This window comes from Sinocyclocheilus grahami, unplaced genomic scaffold (genome assembly GCF_001515645.1).
Source record: "Sinocyclocheilus grahami isolate Dianchi unplaced genomic scaffold, SAMN03320097.WGS_v1.1 scaffold912.1, whole genome shotgun sequence".
Taxonomy (NCBI): Eukaryota; Metazoa; Chordata; class Actinopteri; order Cypriniformes; family Cyprinidae; genus Sinocyclocheilus; species Sinocyclocheilus grahami.
The window spans coordinates 94,434-121,574 of record NW_015506091.1 but is presented as its reverse complement, the minus strand read 5'-3'; the positions used below and the strand labels follow the sequence as shown (position 1 = coordinate 121,574).

Genomic DNA, 27,141 nt, shown 5'->3' with positions numbered 1-27,141 from the left:
CAAAGATGTGCTCAAGTCCTACTTAAGAGGGTTAAAAACACTCTAAAGTTCAGCTAATTGCTTTTCATATAAGTTAAACTATAATGCATTTTAATTTAATTGCAATTAAAATCTGATTAAGTGTCTTAAAATATTACATTCAGTTCACACTTAAGTGTGTTCTTTTAAAGTTCATTAGTTCATGCTCAAGTGTATTTTTTCACAAGGATAGAGCAGGAAAATGAATGTAGATCAGAGCTCAGATCATTCGATGAGAAATGGTTTATGCGTCTCTCAGTCACTGTTAATCGGTCAGTCAGACGCTGGTGGCCATACGGTGACCTCTGACCTCTGGACGCTGTTCCCTTTTACACAGATATTGTCAGATGTTTTCTCACTGTGGCTGTGTGTGTGTGTGTGTGTGTGATTTGTGTTCCAGTAGTCAGTGTGTTTCTAATGTCTTCCATGTGAAACATTTCTGTTAAAGACATTTTAATAGACGGCATTGCGTCGTTTCAAGCTTATTCTGGACTGTTTGTGGTTATTACAGATGTTTAATATATGTGTAAGTGTTTCGTTCTGAGGTCAGAGCAACACCAGAATCATTGTTCTGATTCGTTTGAATCAGATGACAGATGCACAGATGCCTGGATGGACAGTTTAACAGCTTAAAATGTAATGCATTTAATTTTGCATGTGTTCAGTTGTAGAAATATCAACCTTAGCATGGAGGGAAAAAAAGGAAATAAAAGCTACAATGCATAACAAATGATAGTCTATTATTAAAATGTGTGTATTTGCTGTAATGTTTACCCCCGTCTCAGTATGAACACACTCAAAGCCTGCAGCTGATATTGATTATTTGCATAAATGTTAATGAGGAACACAAGCGGCAGAATGGCGTGAAGAATGACCCCGAGCTTCATAAGAGACGTTCACTAAAGACTTTCCCTCGTGCTTCGGCGTGTGAATGAATTGATGTGATTTTCAGTCGAGTCCGTCTCTCTCTCTGGATCAATGTCAGACAGATGAGTAACAAGAGGAGAAAAAAACACGGCCATTTTCTCGTTTATTTACAAATCGCCTGCCAACGTGGGCGACATGCGGTATTACTTATCTGTCAGATTTCTAGAGAGAGCGTGTGCTCCGCGTGCGAGTGTGATGGAAATTCACATTCAACAAAGAACCGGCTCATCGAGAGCAGATACAAAACACACATAATGGATGTGTCTGTCTCTCCGTCTGTCTCGCTCTCCCAACAAAAGCTGCGGATGAAAGCGGCGCCGAACACGAGACGGGAGCAGCTGATATCTGAACTATTAATTAATCACACAAATATATACACAGACTGGCATCTCGCGTTGCTGAATGCGTGCGTTTGTAGTCGGAATGAGCTCATAAAGGCCTGGCCCGAGCCAGCGATGCTATCGTGAACGGAAATAGCAAGCGTGGCCGTGCGTGTGACAGCGGTCAGCGGGCGACGAGAGCGAGCCAACTCTGACTTCCGAGCGTGAGCAGAAGTCCGGCCTGCGTCGCCTGTGTTTGTACCAAAGTAATGGAGAGGTTTCACTGCTGAACGCTCTGTGAAGACATGCTTCTGCAGACTGTGCTTTTAAATGAGTGTGCTTCACTTGAATTGAATCTGATCACAAACAATAAAAGACATCTTCTGATTGTTAAAGAGATGTGTTTAGCGAGTAAGCTCGTTTGAGTGTGTGTGTGTGTGTGTTTAACGTAGTGCTCTGCACTTATTGATTGCCAAGACAAAAGCTTATTAAGGCAAAACACCACAAATGAACAGGGTAAAACAATTGTAACTAATAGATTTCAGCATACTTCCCCAGTTGATTTAATCACAGTACATTAAGACGTTTTCTGAAATTGTACATTTAAATATGCAAATTATGCTTATATGCACCAATTTGCATAAACTTTTCTGAACACTGGATAAAGTCAGGTTCAATATTCTTGTTTGATTTTGCTGACATATTAAAGGTTTTTACATTGTATTTCTCTTTTCATTGCTGCATAAATCAGAAGATACTGGAAAAATACACATTTTCTCCATGTTTTTAGGAATAAATTCATTTCAAGTTTATTTGTATAGACGATACAAATCATTGCAAAGCAACTTTACAGCAAATCAAGTTTCTACAATATATATCAGTGGTGACTGTCAGTTAATGCACATATGGCAGAAATGTACGGAAAAATCGAAGACGAAATCAAACAGACGATGAACACTATTAACACTGTTATATGATGCAATCAAACTTATAGCAAAATGTGGTCGTTCTGTAAGTTGTTTCGGTGTTTGCATCGTCTCTTCTCAGGTGTTCTGGATCCAGACTGAAGCTTGTGTGTAAAATGTTGTATAAATCCGTGTGAATTATATATATGAACAAACCCCTCAGTAAAAACCTTCAGAATATAGACAGGAATAAAGCTCTAAGTTTTGGTGTGTGTAAGTGCTGCTGAAGTGGAGAAATAACTCGTTAGAGATATGGATTGGAATTGCAATCTACAGATGCCGATAGATAAAGTGCAATGAAATAATCACTTCAGTGTTTTGTCTTCTTTCCACTAGTCTGAAATAAGACATTTAATGGAGCAAAATAGACCTCAAAACTTACCAGTGCATAAAAAACAACAATGGTTTTGCCCGTTGCTTTAAATTCCAAAATAGTGTGCTCATGAATATTGGACTTCTCTTTTCTGTTCTGATGGATTGATTGCTCTGGTGTGTGTGTCTCTCTCTGCAGGTTGTGAGAGCGTTGCAGGAGCGTTGTGAGCTGGCACACTCCGCGGGTGAGTCGTAACATCATGCCTGTGCCAAGCGTCTGTGTAGCGTTACCCTCCGTCCGACACTGTCTCCTGCTGCTCAGCGCCTGGGTCCTGCTCTCCAGCGCCGAGTGTAAGTCTCACCTCTCATCTGCTGCTCTCTTCTCGTCTGTACTGTTTACTACGGGGTCGGGTCAGATGTGCTGTGTGTTTGATAGTTTGAGCCGGACACAGCTGATCGGGACACAGAATCTCCTGGTGTCCTGATGTCTCTGTTCCTGTCAAACCTCAAAGTTTTGCAGTGAAGCTGCAAACGTAGAAATGGAAAAGATACTGAAAATCCCAAACCAAAACTAAACAAGATGTGCGATACAGGACTAACACAAGCACACCAAAACATCTGCAGCTCCACACACACACACACACACACACACACACACCATGAAAAAGATTTCAAGTAAAGAATACATTAGAAGACTCATCAATAGCTATTTCTGTTTATGATACTCAGACCAACAACTTAACCCTGCCTCAAGCGTGATGTTTAACAAACACAAACTAATAGAACTAGCTCAGGTCACCTATGTGAAAAAGAAGTGCACTTGAGCATACTTTTAAAAAGAGTACGGATATAAACAATAAAAGAATATACTAAAGTGTGAACTGAATGTAATGTTTTTAAATTGCATGTTAATAGCAATTAAAGGAACTTGAATTTATATGAAATGCAATTAGCTGAACTTTAGAGTGTTTTTGACCCACTTAAGTACATCTTTGTATAGATAATTTCATAATTACTTACATTGTCTTTGAAGTACTGCGGACACAGAATCTCCTGGTGTCCTGATGTCTCTGTTCCTGTCAAACCTCAAAGTTTTGCAGTGAAGCTGCAAACGTAGAAATGGAAAAGATACTGAAAATCCCAAACCAAAACTAAACAAGATGTGCGATACAGGACTAACACAAGCACACCAAAACATCTGCAGCTCCACACACACACACACACACACACACCATGAAAAAGATTTCAAGTAAAGAATACATTAGAAGACTCATCAATAGCTATTTCTGTTTATGATACTCAAACCAACAACTTAACCCTGCCTCAAGCGTGATGTTTAACAAACACAAACTAATAGAACTAGCTCAGGTCACCTATGTGAAAAAGAAGTGCACTTGAGCATACTTTTAAAAAGAGTACGGATATAAACAATAAAAGAATATACTAAAGTGTGAACTGAATGTAATGTTTTTAAATTGCATGTTAATAGCAATTAAAGGAACTTGAATTTATATGAAATGCAATTAGCTGAACTTTAGAGTGTTTTTGACCCACTTAAGTACATCTTTGTATAGATAATTTCATAATTACTTACATTGTCTTTGAAGTACTGCTGAATTTATGATCAACTAAAATAATGAACCTACCATACAACATACCACGTGTTTAACAATATTTGTATAATGATGGTGTAATTTAGTGCATTTAAACTCTATTAACTTTAAATGTAATATTGAATAACACACTAGAGTTAAAATGATAATTAAGTTCTTTACATGTGCTTTAATATGTTAGTCAACGCATCAAAATACATGTACTTCTTTAAAACGCCACACAAGATTATTAAAACATAATGACTTAAAATAAATTAACTTTAAAGTAAATCTTTTAATTTGACATTATTGCAAAGTTCACTTTTTAAAAGTGTACTTAAGTGTGTTTAGAAACATAGTGATGGAAGTGTCTCTCTGTAAGTCACTTAAGTGGCCTTTTATTTCATTCATATTATATGATCTACAAGTACAGTTTTTAAATATTCTTTTAAGGTTTGTAGTACACAACAAGCGCACATGCAGGACACTTAAGTGCAGAGAGGATGTTAAACGCAATCAAACACGTGGCGTGTTGTTTGTTTTTCGTCATTGTTCTGCTGTGGTGATTTTGAGGTTTCATTTATTTGCTGTGTTATGAAGATGATTGCTAGATCAATATTTGCATATGGCTGCCAGGCAGGTTGTTATTTGCATTGTGTGCAGGCTCTATCAAATCCACATGCGACTACTTTGCATGAATGGTAATTTCATTGAAATGGCGAGCCATCCATCAGCGTTCAGCGTGTGATATGCGTGAGTTCATACGTGTTCAGGATCTGTATGTGGACACATGATGGTGATGGTGTTTAATTTTAGCACTCTGTAAGTTTTGCTGTGGTAGTAAAATCTTGTCAGCTCGTTTGCAGCTTCAGGCTTTAATTAGTGCTGCGCTGTTCCGGAGCTGATGGGAAAATGACAGGAATAATCAGGAACCATCATAGAGAGAGAGAGAGAGACTCTAGAGCTTCCCAAACCTACGGATCGACCCACGGAGATGATGGGAAAAAGAGCCGCCCAATATGGAGGATGAAGTTCAATCAAATGAAATGCTGTGCTAAATTCAGGATCACGCTGCTTTGTGTTTAGAGCGATCTGAAGCGTTCAAGGTTCCTGTTCTGTGAGTGTAGGCGTCAGCTGAGGGTGTGAGTCTGTCTGCTGTACAGTTACAGTCAAACACATCTGAGAATAATAAAAACACAAACATATCTGTGTCTGAGAGACACTTTCATAAACGGCAGCGTTTTGAGATCATTTCAGTCTGATCAACCACAGCTAAAAAGTCTGAAATTACCCAAATTATCCAGCAACAATTGATCATAAATCATTAAACTACCAATTACCGATTTCCTAGTTCATATTTCACTCATCGTCATTCTTCAGTAAGTAAAAACAGTCCAAAAGGATGTCAGCTGTTTACATCTATTGTTGTACGCAAATCAGAAAGAGGTTTCAGTGCAGTTCTCTCTTTCTGACGTCAAGCAGGATTTCATATCGTAGCCTGTGGAAGTGAGGGCAGGCGTCTCTGCAAGCACTCTTGAGGATGAGTGTATGCACTTTTCATAGCTTTTTATAACAACATGGAATGAAAAAAAGGCATTGTCAGGTTCAGATGACTTTTATGGAGGATGTCTTGACATTTCAGGCTGAAGTAGAAAACGCTGTAGTCAAGTTCGTGTGAATCGATTCTGAAATAAAAAGCTAAAATGACCCTGGATTCCATGTAAACCTTGGACTAGCATAAATGTTCAAGTATTGTTTTTTGTTGTGGTTATAAACAAACCACACATTTGTTGTTGTTGCAGTAATTATTAAATATCATCTGAGCTAACATCTAGTCAGCAGAGCAACCTTCAATGTGCCGTCAGAAACATAATGATTCACTTCAGGATCAAAATAAACACTGATTATGGTCTAAAAAAAACAACATATCAAATGTGCATTTATTTTAAATCTTCATATCTGTGATAGGTTTAGTTGCCAACTGGTCTAAATGTGTATATTGTACAATCTATAGTTTATTTTGAAGTATCTTAAATATGTCTTAATTATAATTAAATAAGAATATTAAATAAATAATAATAACAATAATAATTTTCACGACACCTATTTCTGCTTTTTCTCTTTCTTTAAAATTTTAGATGCAATCTTTTTGTTCACAGTCACGCTAATGATCTCTAATAGCTTGTGTCTGAATGACTGACTGTTTTCTGATTGTAGTGAGATATAAAAATACTTGTAAGTGGAAAAGTGGAAACCGCTCTTTAGGAAATAGACAGCTGACATTATAGAGAGTGAGAGAGACAGACGGACAGACAGTCAGAGGGCAGTGTTCGCACTCGCGCTCGTGTTTATCATGCCCACAAGCTTTGCACAGCGGCAGCTGTTTAGCGTCTGCTGTTTCACACACACACACACACACACACACACACACACATATGATCCTTCTTAAAGTGTGAGTGTGTTCAGTGCGGCCGTCACATTGATGATTTTGCAGTTAATGAAATTGAACGGCTTTTGTCCCATTGCATTATGGGATTGTTCCCCACACACACACACACACACACACACACACACACACACACACAGAAGAGCAGAAGCAGTTTTTCCTCATCGACACGGCTCTTTTTACCGCCTCTGTCAGACGTGAAGTAAGACGGCATTGGACAATTCTCATGGGGGTGTCACCCAAATCTAGTAATTATCACCTGCATGCAAATGAATTGTCCACTCTGCATGCTAGATTATGAATATTCATGATGCATATGAGTGCAGCTAATTAGTGTAGAACAGAGAGTGCAAATCAACAACACTTGTAAGAACACACACACATCACTCGTTGCATATTGGCTTAATACTCTATTTTAAATATTTGCATAGAAAGAATAAGTGCGATATTTTGCATGTAAATGAGCTGAAATGAAAGTAGAAAGTAGAAAATTCCTGTCATTTATTCGCCCTTCTGAACCTTTCTTTCTTCTGTGGAACAAAAGGAAATATTATAAATAATGTACCAGTCACTCTTTTCCTTTTACTTGCAATGGATTTGAACTGAAAGTCTTAAAAAATAGACCCGAAAGCACCATTGCTCCATCAATCATCATTCCCTCAAACTCCCAAAGACAGTGGAAATACAGATTTTCAGTAAATGTCAGATCAAATTTCTACCCTTTCCTCATGCTGTTTTAGAATGGATTATGGAATGCAGTCTTATGAAGTCGTATGGAACACTGTTATAATAGATTTAAATTATTTGTATCCATTCTTCAGAACATCTCAGTTTGAGTTCCACTGAAGAAAGTCAGTCATACATGTTTCTAAAGACGTGAGGGAAAGAAAATTGTGTTTTTGGGCGAACTAAATCTTCATCAGACACTGTTCGTTTAGTGGTGCTATTTTAAGGGACTCGTACCTTCCACAAACAACAAACCTCTCGCCAAAAATAAATAAATAAATGAAATAATAAAATAAAATAAAACACGGGATCAATAAGCCCAACGAGTGCGGCTCCTTCTTCACAGAATGAGAGCAACTGCAATTTCACACTTCCTGAACTGCCGCCGCTCATTATGGGATTTAATTGGCTGAACTATTCGCCCAGTCAGCCGTGACCGTTTGGGCGGAGCAGGAGGCATTTTCACTATTACGTCCCATCAGGGGGTCGTCATCACGATCGCTGAAAACACACACACACTCTCCATTCATACTCCATTTGTACCAAATACAAGATGTATTGATCAAACAGTAATTAAATTGCCCTCTCTCAGTTTGATATAGATTTATATTCGCGGTGTAAATACTCTAAATGCCATTTCAGCATGGCAAACTCAATACCGCTCACGAAACACGATAATCACTGCATGAGACTTTCTTCATCTGTGACATCACAATAAGAGATGGCCAGTAATGTGACTTGAGTGTTTGAATGCTTTTTAAGTGGTTCAGTTTAAAGGCCCATTAATCATATTGAGACACAGACTTCAGATGTCAGATGAGAAGGGAAAACCCGACCTGGTAAACACCGATCTCTCTAGAACGACATCGAGATTTCCTAGAAGCCAAACTCTGATGACCCAAACAGTGTCGTTCCTCAAGTTAGTGCCTTCGGCTCTGTCTCAAATGACACCCTCAGCTGCAGGACTGTTGGGTTGTAGTCTGCTGTAGGGGTTGTACAGACTATACTAGTTGTGCCACTAGTCATCATGCTGGGTCTGGGAATCACATGACTTGCACAAGGAAACGGCGTTCTGGTGGAGCTGCGTGTTACATCACATTTACATTAATGCATTTGGCAGACACCTTTTCCCAAAGCGACTTAAAATGCATTCAAGGTCAAATTTAGTCAGTATGTGTTTAAAGTTTGTCAAACTATGTAAGGCCTAGTTCACTGTGAGGTCCGCACTAGTGCATTGAGAATGCACAAAGGGGGCGCTCATGAGCACCCTTCAGAATGATAAAATGACGAACGGGACTCCATGCGGTCTCACAAGCCCCACCGACATTCATCAGCGGAGGCCGCGACACCGCAAGTCCACTGTGATTTGAGGAGAGTTGATTCTTCAGACTAATGGGAACGTATCTAGTCATGAAGTAGATTTTCCCAACCCGTGTGGTGGACACACACACACACACACTCCCTTCTGGCAGCCCTGACGAGTATATGTGTGTGTGTGTGTGCGTGTCCCACTGTGCCACCTCACACAGTCACTTCCCCTCGCCATCTGTGAAACTCCTCTCAGCGAAACCAACGCCATTCTTCAGTGTGTGTGTGGAGCCAGTGTTTTCCTCCGTCTTTACGTTATACATGGGGAGAGGTTTGTGTGTCTAAACAGACAGGATGAGGCTCATCCGTTAGAGAAACGGAGGAGAGAAAGACAGGGAGAGAGAGAGAGAGACCGCGAGTGTGTCAGCATGATAAATGACATAAATCTAATTGTGAAGACTGTAGGCTAAGAAAAAACGACAGAGCGAGAGAGAATGAGAAAATGAGGGTAAGAATGAAATGGAAGCCAATTCTTCATCTCCTCTCTTTGTGTCCAGTCTTTGTTTGTTGTTGTTGTTGTTGTTGTTGTTCTTCCGTCCCCAACAAGGGAGAGACAAACAGCACTTGATCTGAAGGGAGGGCCTGTACTATGAGGAAGTGTGAAATTGAATGTGTTCCATTCAGAGGTGTTCATGCCTATGCATTATTCCCTCTACAGGCTACCTGGAAAAATAGCCTAAAGAACTTCGGTTATCATTTCACAAAGGCAATGCTAATGTTCTTCAGTTGTTAAAACACCTTTCTTTCCTTTATTAGGATAACAGATCAAAAGAATTGACAGTATAATAACACCATCAACTGCTACATCAACAACAAGCCAGGTGCCGCTGGTTTAATTTGAGTTATACTTGGCAAACCTTGTGCAGGCTTAGAGCTTCTGATGCAGTGTGAAGATTCTTGGGAGTGAAGTGCCCATCAGTTGAACCCAACAAATGATTTCATTTCAAAGGGTCCTTTGAAGTAGTTATTTTTGAGCACTTCTGTTGGGAATGGTTGTTTCTTTTCGAAGCGCCCTGGGAAGGTATCATCCATGCCATTTGGAACACACTGACTTCAGCCTCACACAATCGTTTGTCTGTGTGTGTTTATTTCTGGCAAATTCTTTCATTTAACACACAATGCTGGGCACTTAACGAGGAGAAGACCTTTTCATGTCAGATGGGCTCTTATCATCGGCCTATCCCAGCATCCTTTAGCAGGTCACATGGTCAGTTCCAGTAAGGTCTCTGGAACAAAAGAAGATGCATTTTTTCTCTCTCAGGGAGCAGGAATGAATAGAAAGGAGAAAAGATAAATCAATAATTAATTATGTCTATTTCTAAAGCATCTATTCGGAGTTATCTGCATCCCGACCAAAGCACATTTTCCATTTCATGCCAAAGGAGTTCATTGCTATCTGTTTTAAAAGGTGCCATTTTTACAACCAATTCATCTTCTTAGGAGGATCCTGCCGTCTGTCACTGGGTCACATCAAATAACCACGGGGTACCACGGGGTTTGGTTCTTGGCCCCCTTCTGTTCTCCATTTACACAACCTCACTGGCCACAATCATAAAGGTGCACTGCTTGTCCTATTCATGCTGTGCTACGACACCTGTTATTTCAGCCTTACGACCCCACAATGCCAGCTTATATATCTAACATCATCTCAGTCTGGAAGAAGGATCACTGCCTTCCGCTTAACCTTGTGAAGACAGAATTCCTTGTGTTTCCAGTCAGCCACAATGTCACCATACAGCTAGGCTAAACGGCTAATCTTCCTTGGCCATATCTCAACAACAGTCTAGTCATGGAGTGTCATGCTCTATAATATCAGAGCCAATACTGGGCTACTGCAGTGCTCTGTTGCTGCAATTAAGCCTCTACATACAGTATGATCCAGCGAGCGACGCCTGGTGTTAACTACTGTCGCTGGGTTTATATGCACACTCGTTCAAATTGTACTGTAACGGATTTAAATGGATCTGTTTGTAGAACAGAAACTAAGCCCTAATGAGGTCTAAATGATCAAAGGTGTTGCATTGCTCATGAATGTAAGCATTTGCTGACCAATGAGAGTTTCAGACAAATGGGTTTAGCTGTGTTTCCAGAAATCCACTTCACAGTCATTTTCCCTTGATTTCTAACTCACCTGGCTCTTTGCACACCCCAAACTATCTGCCAAATGCCCCATCTGAACTTCCTGTAAAGTAATATATAGTACCAAGTAACTTACTATTGACTTATTAAAGGACAGTTCTCCTGGAGTAGCCAGGGGTGATAGTTCAAGATTAAATCTAAAAACCAGAAATCTTCCATTTACCAGCCTTGAGCTTTAGACAGAAAACCAACAAGAGGTGAAAGGGTGCGTGTTTTCCTTCAGGAGAATTGCACTTTGTTCCCGTCATAATATGTACACATTGTCCTTGATCCCGTGGTCAGCTGTTGAGGTAAATATTAGTGAGGAGAAAGCTAGTTTACTCTTGTGGGATAACCATGAACCATCACACACACTCAATGCCAGATCCTCAAGCTAAACACACACACACACACACACACCGTCACAGAATTAAATATGAGGTTGTTCTGATATCGTCAGAGGTGTTGATGACACCTGTACACGAAAGATAGACAAACGGTTGGAGTCTCACAGGAATCTGCTCTGACCCATATCTGCATCATCGGCCTGAACGTTTTCAAAATGGTGTTTTTGTTCGTGAACACCAAGAAGTAAATATGGGAGCACAAATGTCAGGCTGTAAACGTGGCCGGAGGCGTTCGTCAAACCTCGACACGAGCCGAGACCTGTGTGGGCTGTGAAGTGACATTCGCTGTTGCCTGGGGAACCAGGTGATGTCCGTGACCCGCCGCGTGAATCAGAGTCCAGAATCCTTCTGAAAGAGGGTCAGCTGTTTTATCAGGCGAAGAGGCCGCCGTGCGCCTCCTCATGGCCGAGCTGGTCAGGTGCGTCAGCGAGAATCCAGAGATAACGGATGTTGGTGTAGTCGCCCCATGTATCAAATTGCACGAGTAGATGATGTCGTTTTTATCGAAGGTCGTCATCTGGCGTTAAAACGCTGGCGCTCAGAGGAAAGATCATCGCTCAGGTCCCGCGAGCTGTCGCTCTCCAGAGATTCTCATTAGCTGATCGTTAGCCATATGGAGCTCTTGCTCACACACACACACCAGATGAGCTTCTGTAGACGTCAGTCTCATACGCTACCATCTCAGTGTTAAACACAAACACACCAGCCGCACCAAAACATGGACTTTTGGTAACTGTGGAGAAATACGTTCACTCATTGGCACAACTGGCTGAACTGCACTTGAAAACTTCTCCTAGTGTCGTTCATTTGAAAACAGTGTTGTGTATGTGTTTGTGTCAGACGGACGGCTGTGTGTGCATCTGTCAGGTGTGTGTGGGCCGGTCACCTCTGGCAGAGCAGATTTTATGTTGTTGTGGCCGTTATAAAGTCGCTGTGCTGTGAAAATGGTTTGAAACATTCTCATAGACCACCATTAAATTAATGCTGTGTGAAAGGTCATGCTGCTCTCAAACAAGACTGTATGTGTGCTATAAGCCAGTCCTGTAGTCTTTAGGAGCAACTGGAATATACAGCAATGGCAAAAAAGTAGTTTACAATTACATCTTACTAAAACAAAATGCTGAATGCCACTGCATTAAATATCCACATACCAAAGCATGTGGCATTTATTTGAGGCCTTTCCCATTATTATTGTTGTTATTTTAAAAATTAGAAACACTTTTTGTGTGTACAAAATCACACAAATCAGAGCTTTAAATGTCCTTATAATTGGCAAATATTGCAGACCAATGGAGATCAGCGGTCACACACTCAGACGCACCTGAGCGTGAGGTGAGAGACACCTGCGCCGGTCCTGATACTCCCGTGTTACTCAAGCATGTTTAACACGTTTGGGTCAAACAGCGGTAATGGGCGTCTCTGACTAACGCTTGATCAAATATGCTTATGCAAATGTCATGAAAAGCATTATTTATAAAAGCACTAGCGTGTGTGTGTGCGGTGAAGTGGTGTTGTCTATTTTAAACCGTTATTATGCAGGTAAAGTGTCCCCACAAACCCTGAATCTCAACCAGGGGTGCGTTTCCCAAAAGCAACTATGGTCGCGCAAGTTCCGTCGTTATCAATAGAGTTCAATGGAACGAACCACCATAGTTGGCTAACGATGCTTTTGGGAAACGCACCCCAGATCAGAAACAGACAACAGGGTTCATATTGTATCGTATCGTATCATATATCATATCATATATTTTATTAAAACATTTTTAATTGGAATTTTTTTGCATATTTTATTTTACATTATTATTATCATTATTATTAGATTTTGCATAGTTTATTTTATTTTATTTGTTTCCAACCTTGTTACTGAACAAATTCAGTTTTTTGGGGGGTTTTTTTACAATACAATAACAATAACTTTGACGGTGTTGAATGATTGAGCTTGATGAATGTAGTCAACTTGTGTAAAATTGAGTTAAATGACGTGACGTTATTCACAAACAGACATCTGATGTTTAAAACTGCAGCTTCATGCGATGATAATATGATGTTTGATAGCTAATGATTCTCACAAGCAAAGACAGGAGGATTGCATTTGTGATTTTGGGAGGTTAACAGTATATTTAAAGCGCAGTGTTTGTGAGAGACACTCGTTTGACAGACTCTAATCATGAAAGTGTCTCTGACTGACAGCGAATACAAGCCGCTCATGCGGGAGAAATCGAACGTGTCACTCGCTTCTGAAGAAGAGAAAAGACACAAATGTCTTCTGATGGACTGAGAGACTGAGCTGTTTCTGTGCTCGTGAAATGCCCAGATGATCTACTGAATCTTCACAGCAGAGCTCACCGCACCACACACACCGTATCCCACAATGCAGTGCGCACAGCGTCCGTTTCCAGTGTGACGAATGAAGCGAAGACATGCGACTGCAGAACTCATGTCTGTGAGAGTGCATGCATTGTGCATCAGAAACATTTCAAACCGTCGTATTCTGCAGTGTCACATGACCTGATCAAATAACCAAAATCAGAAGCACAGCTGATATCACTGTCTGTGCGTTTGTCTCGCTGGAAATGGAGGTGCTGTGTAGCGGTACGGCGGCGCTGTTAATCACAGTATAACTGTGCGATGTGGTTCATGCGCTGCATGTTTCAGAGTGAAGCGCAGCACTGTGTTCAGTTACACGCCAGCGTTTGAGTCACATTTGAAAACAACACGCTTCAAAAACTTGTAATGAGAGTGATTTATAAACCAGCAGTTATCATCATTATTATTTTTTCTTAAATACTTATTTTGAACAAGACATATTACTATAGAAAATATTTCCTGTTTTGTTTAATATTTTTATTTTAGCAATTAAAATATTATTAATATTAACCAAACTGAAATAATAGTATTGTGATTTTACAGTTTTGCTGTAAAATAAAATAATTATTGCTTACTTATTTAGAAGGGAGATATTACAGTAGTAACATTCCTTATTACTTTTTAAAGTGAAACATTACATTAGTAATATTTGTTTAATATAATAATAATAATTTACAGTACAACAGTTAGTTATTATTATTATTATTATACATTTTGGCCAAATTGTGCAGCCCTACAAACAAGCACGGCAAACTTGGAGATTTTTTTAAAATTGCAATTGTACATACTGTACATAGCAGGATACATAATTACCCATAATCCTCTCCAAGAGGAGAAAACAAAGCCTTCATATTGGGGGAAAAAATGTCCCTGTCCCAAATCGCACCCTAAGCGGGATTTACTGTCGACCCCAAACGCCGTTAGAGCAGATTCACTGACAGCCGCATCTTTGATGTGTTACTCGAGTGAACAGATAAGTGTATGACACCCGTCCTGACAGCCGCACCAGATACGATTTTACGTATTTACATGCTGAGAAACTGCGCTGTGAAGTACAGAGCGAGCGCGAGAGAGGCGGTGGCTGTTGGCAGCGACGGCAGATATTTTGGACGACTCAGTGAAATCCCTCTGGTCGCGGCAGTGACACCCCGCTCTCAGATCCAATTATAGACAGGAACTATGGGATACGCATGTCACATCCTGTATTAACTGCCCACCTCAAGCACGAGCAGCTCTCTAGCTAGCGAGCAAGTGCTCACCGCCATGATCCGCCATACCAGGGATCTGACACTGTTCTAACTGAAACTATTAGAAATGGTTTCATTAAATGAAAAGGAAATAAAGTATAACTGTTAGATGAAAAACTAAATCTAAACGAACATTGGCAACTAACATTACTAAAACAAAAATTAAACCTATATAGAAATATTTTAAAAACAAAGACTTAATAAAAATGGCAAAAGCACGTAACAAAATGATTAAAATTAAAACACAACAGTCTATAAATAATACTAAAATAACACTGACTCTACATGTTTAAACATCTATAACTAGTTGACTAGTCAGTTGCCGTGCTTAGTCTCAAACATTGTGACCCATCCCCAGACTTGAATATTTGTAAAACAAGTCTCTTCTGCTCACCAAAGCTGCATTTATTTGATCATAAATACAGAATAAAACGTGAAATATTATTACAATTTTAAACAGCTGTTTTCTATGTGAATCTCTGTTAAACTGTAATGTATTTCTGTGATGTGCAGCTGTATTTTCAGCATCATTCCTCCAGTCTTCAGTGTCACATGATCTTCAGAAATCAGTATAATATGCTGATCTGCTGCTCGAGAAACATTTCTGATTATTATCAATGTTGAACACAGTCGTGCCGCACAATATTTTTGTGGAAACTGTGATGCATTTTATTTTTCAGGATTCACAGATGAACAAAGTTCAAAAGAACAGCATTTATTTGAAATATACATCTTTTTATAAATGTCTTTACTGTAAATGTTGATTAATTTAATGCGTCCCTGCTGAGTATAAGTATTAAAGTCTTTAAGTCTTACTGAATGGTAGTGTCTGTATGCACTCAAGATCCCGCCCCCAGTTTCATCTGATTGGTCGATTTGTTTTAAACAGATCCCCTGCTGTGCATTATTTGTGTTTCTTACATTAGTGAGGTGGACTTGTACATATATAGCATTTAAATCATGCATAATAATATTTCAGGACAAATATTCATTCCACTGTTTGTACCTCATTTGGATCTTGGCGGGTGTTAATTTTGGACTCTGGGATTCATTACCATCTGCTCTATTAATGACACCTAATAAACCGCGCTCAGATCATGATGTAAAACTCTTAAAATAAATGCGGTTTTTGATCTCATGGCTCTGATGTGATCCTGACGCCGCTCGTCTTCATTAGTAACTAATACAAACTTCTGGGGAAAATGAAATTGTTGTTTACAGTGTTTGGCATGTTGGTAACGACAGCCATATTTGGCACAGTCATGCTTTGTTGTGAACAAACAAAACAAATCAATAAAGAAATAGTATGCATATGAACAAATATAAAATGGACTGGAAAAATAAGATAAAACACTTAAAAGCACAAAGTTAAATTGCATAAAAATATTAAATTGGCAAGTTAATTACAAGTAACAGAATTACAAGTAACTAAATTTATTTAACCAGATTACTTTTTTCCAAGTAACGGATTACTTTTAAGGATACAGTGAAACATCTGCACTACTTTTTCAAATAAGTAACACGGGTTACTTTGTTTTTGCATTTATTGACTGAGAGCTCTCCTGTTCCTGTGTTGAGAGAAATCAGGAGTGAGTGCGGAGGCGTTTCCTTCAGCCGGAAGATTATTCATTTCACTTTTGCTGTGAAAGAGTCTTTACAGTTGCCAAAAATATAACTAAAAAAAACGCAAGCCCAGACCTGTGACAAAAAGTAAGGCAATGCATTGCTTTCTATAAAGAGTAACGTAGTAACACAATTGGTTACTTTTTTAGGGAGTAACACAATATTGTAATGCATCACTTTTAAAAGCAATTTTCCCCAACACTGTTAGTAGGCTCTGAAATTCATGGGGTTATCCTCACATCTTTGCTCGGTTCATCTGATTGAGTTTCTTCTTTCATTGACTGCTGTGTTGTGTAAAACGTCTCCGTTCAATAATCTGTCTGAATCAGTTGTGTAACCACGCCTCTTCTGCTTTCTCTCTTTCAGCGCCACCAAAGTTCTTACGAACCCCGAACGATCAGACGGGCGTTCAGGGCGGCGTCGCCTCCTTCATCTGCCAGGCTACTGGCGACCCGCAGCCCAAGATCGTGTGGAACAAGAAGGGGAAGAGAGTGAGCAACCAGCGTTTTGAGGTATTAGGTCTATTGTTCTGATGTAAAATGCTCGACAAGTGAATGCTAACAATAACCATGCCCATTAACCACACCCACTGCTTCAGCCACACCCACTCATTAGCATATCCTCCCACCACTAACATGCACGATTACTCATGGCCTGTTGCCGGATTCACAAAAATCTTTAGGGAAAAAAAGTTAAGAAAGTTCATAAGTTCTTCATAAATTCTAAGATGTTCGTAATAATGTTCCTAAGTGTGGTTCTTGAAGAAAAAAAAAAGCTATTTGCATCGCTACTTGCTTGACTGAAGTCCAGCTCTCAACGTCATGTTTTTATTTCGAGTTAAACATAATTATTTTAAATGAGTCTGTCTTAAGATGGATAGGTCTGTTGCATTCGTTGCACTTGTTAATTTGCATACATATATATATATATATATATATAAGAGCCCGACCGATATGGGTTTTTTGGTGGTTTTTGGTGGCCGATGCTGATACCGATGATGGATAGGTCTGTTGCATTCGTTGCACTTGTTAATTTGCATACATATATACATACATATATATATATATATATATATTAGAGCCCGACCGATATGGGTTTTTTGGTGGCCGATGCTGATACCGATATTAGGGAGTAAAAAAAGACCGATATCGTTATATCGGCCGATATCCTTTATGTGTAGGCTATATTATAGTACAGTATAGTCAAAAGTTTGGACACACTTCCCATTCGTGTGTCCAAACTTTTGACTGGTACTGTATATAGAATACAGTATATAGCCTACATAAATAGAATATATATACATAAACACATTTTTTGCAATGATAACTCAAATGTGGTGATCAAACATTTATAATGATATGACAAACATAAGCTTCTGTAGTGGAGGCAGGGTATTTAACAATTTAACAATAAACTTTATTATTTAAAATGAGTCTGACATCAGTGCACTTAACAGTAAACTTCACTTCAATTTAACAATAAACTTTATTATTCAAAATGAGTCTGACATCAGTGCACCTAACAGTAAACTTCACTTCACTTATTATAAATAACAACACAAATAGAACAAAATATAGCCTATATAACTTGAATTAAGAAGTTAAACAAGTTAACTGTAGGGCAAACAAGCTACTGCCAAACCAACAGGGGGAGGTTTATGCAGGAAGCACAGCTTTTCCAAATGTAAACATCTCAAATTAATAAATAATAATAATGAATAATATTGTTTTCACAAATTCTGTGTTGTATTTTCTGGTAATCAAATGAACATGCAGAACATTCGTATTTAAATAAGTCTTTTTGCAGTTTAATATTCACAAACACAGTCTCTCTCTCTATATATATACTGTATATATACTTAGACAAATTCCATGAAATGTTTCATGTTATGCAGTAAATTCTGTTTTTATGACTGGATTTCACGATTCTGTCCATGTTTTCTGCATCATGGAAATCATAGGGCCCTACTAATGTAGCAAACGAGTATGATAAGCTCATTGTGAGAATAAAAGACGGGGACATTGTGTCTCTCCAACTAGGTGTTAAATCACCATTTAACAGACTCAAGCCAGCACCGCACTGCCGTATATTGGACTGCAGAAAGATACTATCTTTTCAATCTGCTACGTTACTGACTGTACTGACAAACTGTACTGACACCGTGTCTGCGCCGCAACAGAACGCGACAAAGTGACCGTTGAAAATCATTTGAACTTTGTGTCAGCACATCATAAATAGAACGAGGCATCAGTTTACTGCATCCAGTGTAGACAACATTACTGATTATAATGGGTTCTATTCTACACCGGACACGAGCGGCGCGGTGCGGCGCAACAAAATAGAATATAAATTCTACTGTATTTTGTCGTGCCACGCGATGTGATGTGACCGATGTGATAAGCATGAGTTGTGGGCCGCAGCACGGCCGGTATAAACACCAGCATTGACTGAATGTCCGCGATGAGCTCCGGTGGCCGTAACACAGGCTTTAATGCGCCGTAGACACGTGCCGTGATGCGCAGATCAGCTCTAGCCTTTTAACGTCACTGAATCTCCTGTTAAAAATTAACCATCCATTCATCATGTCATCATGCAAAACTAAAAATTATAATCATTGTAATGTGATGATCAAATATAGGTGCGGGTGGGTGGTGGGCGGATAATTTGAAGCAGCGAACTCGGGTGAAGTTTGAGCTCAACCGCGCATCTCTACACTACACTGACCTGGGTCGCCAGTAGCAAACAATGGAGCGCGCTCTGCTGGACAAACTAAGTAATTACACCATTCATAAGCATTGAATCTGCGTTATATGTTCTGTAAGAAAAAAAATTCATATATAATCAAATGATTTTTGTTAAATTAAATTTCATCTAAAAGTATTTTTATGGCATATATATAATGCATTATAGAAACATTTAGATTGAATTAAATGTTACATTGTAAATTAAGCGTTACATGTTACTTTTTACAGTTTAAATTACATTTTATATTAAATATCAAATTATTTTTATATTAAATGATTATTTAAATTAAACTAAATTAAAAGTTATATTGCTCTGTAAATGTAATGTTATACATTTTTTTTATTTTAAATTACATTTTATATGAAATATAAATCAATTTATTTTATTATATTGCATTTTATATTACAATAATTTTATTATGAAATATAATGTAATAAGAAGCATTTAAATTAAAGGTTATTGCATTGTAAATTAAATGTAACTTTATTTTTGTTATAATTTGAATTACATTTCATACAAAATATTAGAAATTTAATGTACTAATGTATCGTTTTATGTTCTGTAAAAAAAAAAGTCATATCGGCGGCATATTCGCTGATACCGATATATCTGCGACAGACTCATATCGGCCGATAATATCGGCAAAACAATATATCGGTTGGGCTCTAATATATATATATATAAAAAAACCAATCAAAACTATAGACATATTTAGGGAAAAATGACTATAAAACATAAGAATAAAAAAAAAAATACTGAAACTTTAGCTAAAATTAAAATAAAAAAAACAGATGCTACAAAAATAAAAAATATTTAATAATAATAAGAAATAGTCCTCGTTTCATGTTTCATGCGATCTGCTTTAAGAGTGGGCCAGATCATGCCAGCCCATTCTTAAAGCCGCCAGGTTTATCGTGAAACGTCTGGTTTAAGAATTAGCATTGCATTCAGACATTCACTGAGCATTTTAATACACTGTTTATATATATATATATATATATATATATATATATATATATATACTGTTTAATTGTTACATACTTAATAGTGCTGTCAAATGATTAATCACAATTAATCGCATCTAAAATAAAAGTTTTTTTTATACATAATATATGTGTGTGTACTGTATATATTTCTTATGTATATATAAATACACAAACATACATGTATATATTTGAAAAATATTTACACACACACACACGTGTGTTATATACTCTCTTATATACATTATATATTCATATATAATTATATTTTATTTTATATTTTATATATAAACAAAACATATTTTTCTTAAATGTATACATGCATGTGTGTGTATTAGGCTAATATATACATAATAAATATACACAGTATACACACATATATTATGTAAACAAAACTTTTATTTTGGATGCGATTCATCGTTTGACAGCACTAATACTTAAGTATACTTAAAAGTATCATTTAGTATTCTAAATATACTTGGGCCTACACTGGTGTAAACATTTGTTTTTGTACATTTCTTGACGTTTTCTTCGCACACAATGGTTTATTTTACTCAACTTCAGCATAAATTGTACACGTTTATAATAACGAGTCAGCTTCGCGGTGAAAAATCTTAAAGTGAAGAATGCATAAGTGGAAACCAACCTGACAGATGAACATCTGTGTGAGAGTATTGTATCAGACATGATTTACACTGGCTTCTATTATAAGCCATTACCAGAATAAACCGTTTCTGAACTTAAACTAAACTTTATTTCAAGTTTAAAAATCTAATAAACAGGAAACTGCTAGTGTACTTAGTGAAGAAAAAAGTAAATAATAAGCTTTAAGTATGATGTTAAGTTCTTGCAGTATAAAAACTATTCAGCTAATACACTTCAAAGTATATTTAAATAAACTCTAGAAGTATCTATAGTATACCTATAAGTTCACTTTTAGTATAGTTCACAGTATACTTGCAATACAAAATAAAACTTAAAGTTTACTTATGTTAAAACAAAATTAACTTGAAGTATACTTCTTTTTTGTAAGGTCTGTTGTGTGCACGTTCAGAACTACTTAGGACTAAATTGGACAGCTTTTTAGTAAAAGTATACTTTAAAAGTAACAGTAGTACACAACTAGTTTACATTGTGTTGTTTTTATATTCCATATATGTATTTCAACTATACTACAAGATAACTTATAAGTGTACTTTTTAGTTTATGGAAGTACACTTTTAGGTAGTTTAGTTTTTATATTGCAAGTATAATTATATGTTGTATGCAAACATAACAGCATACTTCAAGTCTATTTTAAGTATACTACTTGGTCCCTAAGTATACTCTAAGTATTCTAAGTGTATCATAACTGTACTTAAGCTAGAACCAGAGGATTTATGCCAGAGGTTTTTGACGATTTACAAAAATAATGCCTTTATGAAAAAGCTATATCTACAAGATTAAATAATAATGACATTGTGTTTGTAGGTTAAAAGAAGTATGCTAATAACACACTTTATTCAGTCGCAACCCTCAGCCAATATATCAGACATCATCGGTCTCTTATCGTACAAATGTTCAGAAGAAACATTCGTTAAAGACACGAAATGAGAACAAATCTCTTGAGTTTTCACTGGGCTTCAGGATGAGAACTCCAAAATATCAGCAATTACAGATATTTTCCAAATCGCAGCCCGGCCGCAGATCTTAACCAGACTGTTTCTGTGTCCTGTGTTCGTACTGTTGCGTCAGGTTGCGTAAATGAACATCGTGCCACGGTGTCCGTTGTCTGTCCAGAGCTCTGTGTCAGGATGAAGTGTGTGTGAGAGCATGATTGTCCGTCATCAACTATGAGCAAATAAAACTCTCGTAACATATCTTGTCTCTCGCACCTGTAGGTCATAGAGTTCGATGACGGATCGGGCTCCGTTCTGAGAATCCAGCCGCTGCGGACGCCGCGCGATGAAGCCATTTACGAATGTGTCGCCTCCAACAGTGTTGGGGAGACGAGCGCCACCACACGACTCACTGTTTTACGTGGTAGGTTTATGAGCAAAAACCTGCGCTAACCTTTGCTCTCTCATTGCCTTCCAGCCTTCACAGGTATGTTGGCTGTGTCTGTATCTTTCTTCAGTGTGTGAGCTTTGGTTTCGTTCACATGTTTAAGCCGGAGTAGTTGGCAATTCAGTAAATTACGTTTTATTTCTAGAAAAGGGTCCTGCGGATGGATCATTCAGCTCCTTCAGCTCACACTGACCGTGGAGCTTTTTAACGGGGTGATTAATATTCTAATTAGCAGACGGGCTTTCCCGCTCGCTAGCTTCTGCATCATCAATATAACTCTAATTTTATGCTACATTTACAACATTTCTTACAAAGTGGCCTTGTTGAATGTGCCAGCGTCCGTGTGGAGAAACCGGAGTGAAACTGCTCTCCTTTCCCAGTTTTTACCATTTGCACCAATGAAAGACTTATATTTTAATGAAATGATGAAAAGCAGCTACTAAACAAAACAGTCCTTGCCAGTTTATATCTGGTTGGTGTGAGAAAGAATCTGCCAGACCTAAAATGGGAGAAATGCAAAAGAAGAATATGCTTTCCACCTCCAAACATTAGCATGGTTATTGGCAAAACATTTTCCCTCTACTTTCTCCCTCCTTCTCGCTCCTTTGTGTCCACATCTGTTGTTGGAGGGAGAGTATTGCTGTTTGCAGCTCAGGCCTGATAAAACCTGCAACACAATAGCAGCGCGGCGCTTAGAAAACACACACACACACACACACACACACATACACACACACACTCTCTCTCTCTCACACACACACACACACTCTCTCTCACACACACACACACACACACACACACACTGCAGCACATCAGAACTCAATCAGGGGGAAGTCTGTGAATCTCTCTGGATATGTTGAGAATACTCTGCAGTATATATTGCTGTCTGTACAGATATGATGTGAACAGCAGGGGAGACCGAGGGCGATGTTACAGGACATACAGCAGAACATGTCCTTCATAACTCTCAGATCTCCCTGCCATCTGTGGGTCTGAGAAACATACGGCAGCATCTGCCGTTTATTACAGTATTCCGTTTATTACCTTATTAAAGATGTACAGTTGCCCCCCCCTTACTATTTAGACCAATGATATTGACCCAGATTGTGTCATAACATCAGTGATTCCAGAACTATTAATATCAGTGTTATTTTAGTACTGTTATTTATTATTTTAAGTATTAAGTGTAGTATTTAATATTTTGTTATTATTTATAGTATTTATTATTTTGAATTAACTTTCATTTTCATATTTTCAGTCTTCATTCTAATTTTAGTTTAAATTTAAATTGAAGTCTTAGTCATTTTATGCACTTTAACATTAAGTATGTAGGTTTAATAAAAAAATTTTTTTTTAATTTTAATATGATTTAAAAATATATATTTTTATATAGCTGTTAAATTTAATTAATAGTTTTAGTAATTTTATTAGAATTTTTAAAGATTTGTATATAGTTTAATTGAATTAATTAATGTAGGTACATTAGCTTATTTTAGTTAGTTATCGAAGAAACATTTTTCATTTTCATTTAAATTTGTCATTTTTATGACATTTTTCATTTTATTTTATTAAGTTTTGTCAATTACCCTTTTGTTTTAATTAACTTTTGGTTTTACCTAACAATAACAACAGCGATTAATGTTACTGAATATATTATATATCATATTATATCTGTCAGCAATAATATGCATTTAAAACAAACGCCAATGTGTAATTAAATAGTTTTACTAAAATATATTGATTAGCTCAAGAACAGTCTTTAACTAAACACTTTGATGAAATAATTGCATATTTCAAAGAACAGTTTTTTTTTTTTGCTTCAGTGATGTTTTATTTTATAACTTGTGACATACGACCAATCGCGAGAGTTTCACTATCTGACATTTATTTGAACTTTTACCTAGTAACCTGGAGATAAAATAGATATTAATTGCAATTCAAGTCGTTAAAACCAAAGAAATTGCTTCTTTTTTTTCCCTTCAAAATGAGATTTTTTTGGTAAAGATTGCATGTGAAGTTATCATCGTGGGAATAAATGTGATTATTTTACCTTTATCAAATTTTATGTAAAGTGTCTTAACTCGGGCTCTCCAATCCAATAATGAGTCAAGGAAGATTAAAAACGACTGGCGGCTCGTTCGTCACACTGGAATGGAAGGTCGAGTGGAGCACAAAGCGCTGTGTGATTGAGTATTGCACACAGAGAGTCTGAACTCACACACTACAGCAGTATATACTCTATAAATGCAGTATGAGTACGAGTCGTGTGCTGTTCTCTCTCCGAGCCTCACCTGGAATGACGGTCTAAATGGAAATAATTACGAACAGGAAGCCTTAAACAAATATTTATCTATTAATATAAATGAAGGAAGCCGAGTTGTAGTAATTACTGCACATTCAGCCAGTGGGCAAGCAGCATCGTTTGAGCATGAATAATGACACAAAACTAATACATATTCCGCCGTAAGATATCAGGCTGCGGCAGACTGCACGAGCATCGAAAACAAGCTTTGCATTAAAGCGTCTTTGCCTCGGTTAAGCCCCGACATACTTTTCTTCCCCTAAAAACGTGGCGTTCAATCGGCCGTGCTTGTGTTGTGTGGGAATATGGGTCATGTCTTATTCATGAATGCACCCACTGAACTGGGACCAATGCGTTCGGTCCTTTCACAGACTGGCCAGGGATTTCAGGCCCATATTTGCCAACAAGGTCACAGGCACAATGCATTCTGCATCAAAGAAAACAAAAGATCTCCACGCTGGAGAAGCGCAAACGTTGCTGTTGGCCGAGAAAAGTTCCAGAGAAATGCATTTGAGCACTCAGTTGAGCACCCTTTCGCCATCTACTCACATCATGCCATTTCGAACACGTGTGAGATGCTCTTTTCCATTAAAATAGCTTTTCTGTAGCCATATTCAAAACCTGATGTGCATACGCAAATATGTTAGAAATGATAATAAATGAGTGAAAACGTAAATGTGGGTCATTTTCGGGTCAGTTCCTTACTCAAAACATCACATTACTTCAGAAGACTCAAATGGAGAAGAAATGTGGACTAAAGTTATGATGCTTGTATTTTACTTTTATGGTGTGCTTTTTTTTTGTAACAAAACCAACAATGGGACATTAGATGCATACATTTTCAACATTATATGATGCTGTAAAATTCATGCACGACTCTGGTAAAGACAGAGGAAATCGATGCATCAGAGCTATAAGACCAGACATGGCTTTTGCTTGCAGGATTCAGGATAAAGCTGAGGGCTCTGGAGAAGTAAAGTGCCACTAGGCATGGTGGAACTGAAAGGCCTTTAAATGACCCTGAGGGGGAACATTAGCGTCAGAATTTGGCTCCAGGGATGGAGAAACATCAGAGAGATTAACTGAATTCATTTAGTTCAATGTGCTGTGACCTGATGTCCATTTGACGTCCACTCACACAGTCAGCCGGAGAATATCATCAGCGCTGATGTTACAGCGCCGCAGGCACCGACCCCATGATCCTGTCCTGAGAACTAGCTCATATTTCCTAAGCCAATAGCATGAAGAGTAACTCGTTTCAAAATTATCAGATGTCTGTTTTACCCTTAAAATGGTGATTTTGGCCAGTCTCCACTTTCTCATCTGTGTCCAGCAATGATCCTAAATCATGCAACAATGTCAGTTTTTATATAGTCAGTTGCATTAATATTTATTCCTTGTATTAGGAACTGTATTAGTTATTAATTCATTTTAATTTCCCAAATGTATCATTTAGCAGTGTCCAGTGTTTTGCGCTCATCCCTGTTATTGCTTAATTTTATTGCATTAAAAAAGTGACACCCAGGAAATTACATCATTTCGACATGACAGGAAAACTTACTTAAATACTTATTTATGTATTTATGTATGTATGTATTTAGTTTTCTTTCTTTTTTTCTTTCTTTTACAATTTGTAGTGTTGACTGCATTCATCAAATTCAACCATCATTATTGTAAGAAAAATTAATTTTGATTTATAGAAAAAAATATATATATTTGGTAACACTTCACAATAAGGTCCCATTAGTTAATTTACAATGAGCTATACATTTATTACAGTATTTTTAAATATTTGCTAACATTATTCAATTAACAAAAAATGTTCATTGTTATTTCATGTCAGTTGAAATCTATTAAATAATATTAATAAAGTAATATTAACAGGTTAACACCAGGTAGCACATTTTGGTTTTAACTAACAAAGATTAATAATGCTGTAGAAGTATTTTTCAGTGTTAGTTCATGTTAACTCATTGAAGTGTTACCATCAAAGTCAACTATCAACCCTGTAAAGAAAGGTATACAAAAAAAAAAATATATATATATAGGCTAAATCTGAAAACCTGTTACTACTCATTCTAGTGCCTTCAAATCACACAAAACTTGATTTATTCCACGGATTTTGGTGTCGGGTTGCAGAAAATGAAAGCAAATAAAACCATCTGTTCATGAATGTGCCGATCATTCATTGGATTCAGGGCATATGGAGTTAAAGTTATGGCGCTCCGATGTTTAAAACAATTCCTGCATCTTCATTTATTTGATAAGAGCTTTCACAGACGCATCTTCTGCAGTGAGGAAGGATGAATGACGTTCTGCTCTGTTATGTCACGGAGGGAAAGTCCAACAGCTGCTCTTCCGTTCGGATCTGTTTCTCACAGCGGAGCTAGAGGAGAAGCCTCTGCGATCGTGACCGGTGACACTGATGGGAAATGGTGCATTCTCTGCCTTACCTCAGCCTCTAGGCGTCTAGACAAAGCCTGTTTTATGGTAATCCAGAAATATCCGTGCCAGAGCCGGAACGCCGGCACCTTTCTTCTGAACGTGCTTGAAAGTGCATCAATTTACTCGAATCTGACCGTCCCTCAACTTTTGCTTTGAACGAAGGCGTAATCTTCGGCACACAGTC

The 27,141-nt window shown here is 37.7% G+C and overlaps 1 protein-coding gene across 10 annotated transcripts in view; it reads left to right on the top strand.

Moving 5' to 3' along the window:
• The window catches only part of LOC107564123 (receptor-type tyrosine-protein phosphatase delta-like), a 286,174-nt gene that overhangs the window by 194,890 nt on the left and 64,143 nt on the right, over positions 1 to 27,141 (top strand). For 9 of the 10 annotated variants that reach the window (XM_016249129.1, XM_016249126.1, XM_016249125.1 and 6 more), the window contains 3 exons: positions 2,742 to 2,893; positions 16,803 to 16,951; positions 22,045 to 22,186. In XM_016249129.1, the coding sequence (XP_016104615.1) occupies positions 2,803 to 2,893; positions 16,803 to 16,951; positions 22,045 to 22,186 (382 nt within the window). In that variant the 5' untranslated portion in view covers positions 2,742 to 2,802. The remainder of the gene's footprint in view (positions 1 to 2,741; positions 2,894 to 16,802; positions 16,952 to 22,044; positions 22,187 to 27,141) is intronic. The other variant, XM_016249124.1, reaches the window with a different exon arrangement.